The sequence below is a fragment of the Pelodiscus sinensis genome, chromosome 9, assembly GCF_052426305.1.
Source record: "Pelodiscus sinensis isolate ZL-2025 chromosome 9, ASM5242630v1, whole genome shotgun sequence".
NCBI classification, from domain to species: domain Eukaryota; kingdom Metazoa; phylum Chordata; order Testudines; family Trionychidae; genus Pelodiscus; species Pelodiscus sinensis.
The window spans coordinates 16,307,350-16,312,780 of record NC_143060.1 but is presented as its reverse complement, the minus strand read 5'-3'; the positions used below and the strand labels follow the sequence as shown (position 1 = coordinate 16,312,780).

The 5,431-nt window shown below is 47.3% G+C and overlaps 1 protein-coding gene across 1 annotated transcript; it reads left to right on the top strand.

The window, feature by feature from the left end:
- Window positions 1-1,046: 1,046 nt before the first annotated feature.
- On the top strand, window positions 1,047-4,048 carry JUN (Jun proto-oncogene, AP-1 transcription factor subunit). The gene has a single exon (XM_006133503.3). The coding sequence runs from the start codon at window positions 1,959-1,961 to the stop codon at window positions 2,901-2,903; it is 945 nt and encodes a 314-aa protein (XP_006133565.3). The 5' UTR covers window positions 1,047-1,958; the 3' UTR covers window positions 2,904-4,048.
- Window positions 4,049-5,431: the final 1,383 nt, after the last annotated feature.

Below are 5,431 nucleotides of genomic sequence, written 5' to 3'. Positions count from 1 at the left end.
TGCCTAATTTGCAAAGCGCTTTATAGATATTCACAAACGCTGCCTCCCCACAAACTAGTGAGACTGGTCGGGAGGAGGCAGCCCTGTCTGGGTAGCAATGTGCAGCACCTGCCAAGAGCGGCAGAGCATTGGCGGGGGTGGGGTCGCTCCGTGGGAGGGCGAGGACACTTTTTTCCCGCGTTTCCCAGAGCGCTGCCGCATCCCAAGAGGCGCAGCACTTTGCAGAGGGTAAGGTCGCAGGGTGGGGAGAAGCCCTGGCACGTCGCCAGCAGCACGCCCCCGCCAGCGAGGCAGGCGCGGCTCCCGCTTGCCAAAGGAGCCACGTGGGCTCCGCCCCGTCCACGCTCCGCAGGTGCCAGGCGGGAGCTGCCAAGGTTTGAATGCGGGAGGCGGGAGCCCGGAGAGCTCGGGCCCGTAGCAGGACCCCGATCGCGTATCTCAGCCGCTGCTTCCCGAGCAGGCGCCTCCCCTCCCCAAGCGACAGCGGCTGCCCCCGTCGGAGCCAAGCGGCGCTCCCCCGGCGCTGAGCAGCGCTGCCGGCCGGCCCCAGCAGGGAGGGGAAGAATCACGTGCGGCTCAGGGTCATCCCTAAGCTGTCCCCAGCCTACGGCTGCGCCCAGACGTCAGTGCCACCTTAAGGACCGTACCACCTCACGGGGGGGGGGGGGAGTCAGAATGCAGCCTAAAGCGAGCCCCGACGCGAGGCCCTCGATGCACCCAGCCCCCTGCTGGCAGACTGAACCGTGAAGACTCAAGCAGTAGGATTGATTAACAACTCACTAGCCACCCCGTGTCCAGGGAGCAGCTCTGTCTGTGTGCCTTCCCCCCCCCCCCCCCCCGTCCACAACTTGGTGCTTGCTGCTTGTTAAGGAGGCTCCCCCTTCCCAACCCCGCTCGTCCAAGCGCTCTTCAGCGGGTAACCAGAGATTCAAAAACAATACGTCAGCCCACAATGCCCCGCGGTGAGCACAAGCATTACCTCATCCCACAGTGCCCTGCGAGGGAGCTGAGAAGCTTCTAGGGGTGGGGTGACCATGGAGACCGGCTCCTTTGCAACAGGCCGGGCCAGCGGCCCGCCACCCCCCTGAGGTGCCGCCGCAGCCAATGGGAAGGCCGCGGGGTGACATCATGGGCTATTTTTGGTGGGTTACTGCTCGCTGATAAGTGTTGGGCTGCAGGCCGGGAAAGGGCTCAGAGTGTGCGGCAGGCACCAGGGCAGCAGCAGCAGCACTAGCAGCGGCGGCGGCGCCCAGCGCGAGAGGCGGGCACGGCAGCGCGCGCGGTTAAGTGCCTCGGGTTGCGGCGGGGACCCGGCCAGCGCAGCCGCGGGAAACGTGGTCGCCGCGGCGGGCGGAGCTGGAAGCCGAGACAGCGGCCGCCCGTGGAAAAGTCCTTGGGACGGCTCGGGGGTGCGGCGCGGCGAGGCGAGCCGCGGCTGGGACAGCCCGCCCCAGGGGCTGCAAGCGCCGGGCGCCCCAGGCACCCTCGCAGCGGGAGAAGAGGGCAGCCGAGAGCCTGGGTTTCTGAGCCTCCCACCCCGCGCGATCCGGAGGGGAACCTGCTTGTCGGACACTTACTCCGGAGTGAAACTAGAGCGAGGCTGGATTTCTGCTCCGCTCCTCGCCGCGCAGCGCCGTCCCAGACACCACAAGAACTTGACACCAGCGCGGCTGCGACTCCGCGCTCAGGCTGACTCGCTTGTTGTGGTTTGAAAAAAGTTGAGTCCTGACCCGCGGAAGAAACGGGGAAAGACCCGCCAGCCGCTGCCCTGGGGGATAAAAAGAAAAAGTAAGACTCGAGCCGATCGTTACTTTTCCAAAGCTTTTTCGTTGTTGAGTTGCACGTTGCCGTTTTGTATTGAAAAAGGTGAACTTGCTTTGAACGGGACTTGGCAAGCAAACGAGTTTCTCCCTGCTTAATTGTAACTGCTTCAAAGACAGTTTGGTGGACTGTGTTCTATGACTGCAAAGATGGAACCTACATTCTATGATGATGCCCTAAATGCTACCTTTGTACAGCCAGAAAGTGGTGGTTATGGATATAATAACCCTAAAGTCCTGAAGCAGAATATGACACTAAATCTGGCTGATCCTTCCAGCAACCTGAAGCCCCACCTCAGGAACAAGAATGCTGATATTCTTACCTCCCCAGATGTTGGTCTCCTGAAGCTGGCATCTCCTGAACTGGAAAGGCTAATCATCCAGTCCAGCAATGGCTTGATCACCACTACTCCCACCCCAACACAGTTTCTGTGTCCCAAAAATGTTACTGATGAGCAAGAAGGGTTTGCTGAAGGTTTTGTGAGAGCTCTGGCAGAGCTACACAATCAGAATACGATGCCCAGTGTTACAACTGCTGCCCAACCAGTTAGCAGTGGTATGACACCTGTTTCATCTATGGCTGGCAACAATGGTTTCAACACCAGTTTGCACAGCGAACCTCCAGTGTATGCTAATCTCAGCAACTTTAACCCTAGCGCACTCAGCACAGCACCTAACTACAATGCAAACAACATGGGCTACCCACCTCAGCATCACATTAATCCACAGATGCCAGTGCAGCATCCCAGGCTCCAAGCTCTGAAAGAAGAACCTCAAACTGTACCTGAAATGCCAGGAGAGACTCCTCCACTGTCCCCCATTGATATGGAGTCACAGGAGAGGATCAAGGCTGAGAGGAAGCGCATGAGAAACAGAATTGCAGCCTCCAAATGCCGGAAAAGGAAGTTGGAAAGGATTGCCAGATTGGAAGAAAAAGTGAAAACTTTGAAAGCCCAGAACTCAGAACTGGCATCCACTGCCAACATGCTCAGAGAACAGGTTGCACAGCTTAAGCAGAAGGTCATGAACCATGTCAACAGTGGGTGCCAACTAATGCTAACACAACAGTTGCAAACATTTTGAAGATACTGACTTGGGGTGAAAAATCTATGATGTTGCAGTAGAGCAACAGAAAAAACAAACCCATAACAAGTGGCAGATTCATAAAGCTAATGGTAAAGGCTTGAGAGGCATTGAGTCCTGCTTGCACCCCACAAAGTACATGTGTGGAAAGACTGGCGAGCCTTCAACAGAGCTAGTAGCAAAACAGCACCACTCTGAGAAGTGCTGTTCCTGCTCAGATGATACATCAGATCTTTGTTTAATATTGACCAAGACCTGCATGGACCTAACATTCGATGATCATTCAGTATTAAAGGTTAAACTGCAATAGAGACTGTAGGTTGCTTTCTGTAATACTCTTAAAGAAAACACAAATGGGAGGGAGGTTTGTGGGAGGCTGATAAAAACAAATATACTGCCTGCCTTCAAGTAAATTGTGTATGTACATTTTTTTTATTTTATGAAAGCTGATTAATGTCAATAAACAACTTCATGACTTTGTAAATTATTTTTATGTTTGTGTTCTGTCCAGTAATGTTTGTAAATGAGGGTTTTTGAGCACTCTGAATTTACCATTTGTAATAAAGTATATAATTTTTTATGTTTCTGAAAAAAGTCCAGAAAGGTTCTATTATATTTAAGAAAATATAAAAGCATTAATAATGCATTTCCTTCCCCTCTTCCCTCCCTCCCCCTCCTTTTTTACCAGTACCTAAATCAGGACTCGTATCACACATGCTGAACTCTCAGTGGTAGAGAATGTTTAACTTATACTGTAACAAGAAGACACGTTCTGGAGAATGTGTTCAAGTGAAAAGATAAACCATACCCTGTAACATGAACAGCAAATAATGTATGTATTTTAAGTGTTTTATGGATTTAGTTCAGATTGGCTTGCCTGTCATAATCCCATATCACAATATAGACAATAGCTTTAAAAATTAAGCAGTTTGGGGGAGTTTGCTATTTGCATCAACTTGCCCTGTCCTATACTAGTCTGAACTGTAACTATTTCATATTACTTATTAAAATAATATCCCCAACACCATATTTTAGGTAGGAAATTTAACAAAAAGGTATCCTTCAGTACTGTCTAATTATTCAGAAATAAGAGGTGGTCTTTGTTCATGAATACTTGCTGTCACAATAAAATTCTGTAATCCCTTTCCCTATGTTGAAATCTTTACCCTTTTAGACATTTGAATATTAAAATGTATTTACCAATATGTAAACTGGGGAGTTTTAATATAATGGAGAACATATGTAACTATAAATTGAAAGAATGTAAATAAAAAAGGAAGACATTCAGGAAGGACAAAAAAAGGAAATTGACAATTTACCTGTCATTTTCAGTTTGCATTTAAATAATGGAAGTATGAGACCACTTTTGAGGACAGAATGAAAACAAGCAGCAGTTTAGACAAGTCAACTCATCTGAAATAAGCCCATGTTTTTGGTAAAATAATTCAGGATTTTCAATTTACTGGCTCTGGATCCAATTAAATTGTCTGTCTGGTTTATATAAATGTATTTAGAATGATTTTTAGAACTGCAAGACGAAACATATGTTATAAAAGGAGAGGCAGAAATTTTAAATCACTAATTACATATATTATAGTTCTGGTAAATTATTTTTTAGACTAGTAAGCCTGAAAGTTTTACCTATAAGTTAAAATACAAGTAAATAGACTATAAAATAAGGTGACAGTCTTGCTTAGTATCTCAGAATGAAACTACATAATATATATACTGGTATTAAGTGGCAGTGAAACTTTGACACAAACTTTTTGCAACTACTTGAGCTCAGGATATCTGTTTCCTTGTAGCATACACATATTTTGGGGGCTTTGTGTCCATATTATAGATCCTTGGGTATCAAAATCATATGCATGATGGAGTGTTTCAACTTCTAATATAGTATTTTTTCCTTATTATATATGTACTGGTAGTGGAGGTTATTAGTTTTTATTTGCTACTATTGAATACATAAAATTGTAACAAACACCAAACAAAGGGTTACTGGGAGGATGCTGTAGTTTGCCAAGAGTACATTTTGTTGATGTCAGCAATCCGGAAGGTAAGTTCATTTTGACCATATGTAGGAATAGAAAGTAGAAGGGTGATACACAGCATTGCTGGGTGTGACTTTGCAGGAACTTTTAACAAGTGCCAACTAGCAAAATAAGCAGGGCAAGAAGATGAATTACTGCAAAGGTATGGGTTTAACTCCTGACAGTGCTGTGCTAAGGAGGAGATCCTATTAATGAGTCTTTTACCTAAACATGTAAATTTTTATCTCCTGACTAGATCATTCCAAAATTATATTTTAATTAGACACCATGCCCCACACACTTAATGTTGCAGTTATGGTCTGTGCCATCTCATAAGTAATAACAAAACCAGAAAGAATATGTTCAGGGTTGGATAGCTGTAGACCAATTCCCTTCAGTCCAGTTTGACACACAGGTGTGCATATCACAAATTCATTATCACAGTTGTCACAAGAGGCCCAGATCCTCAAAGGGGTTTAGACTCCTAGGCTACAGTCT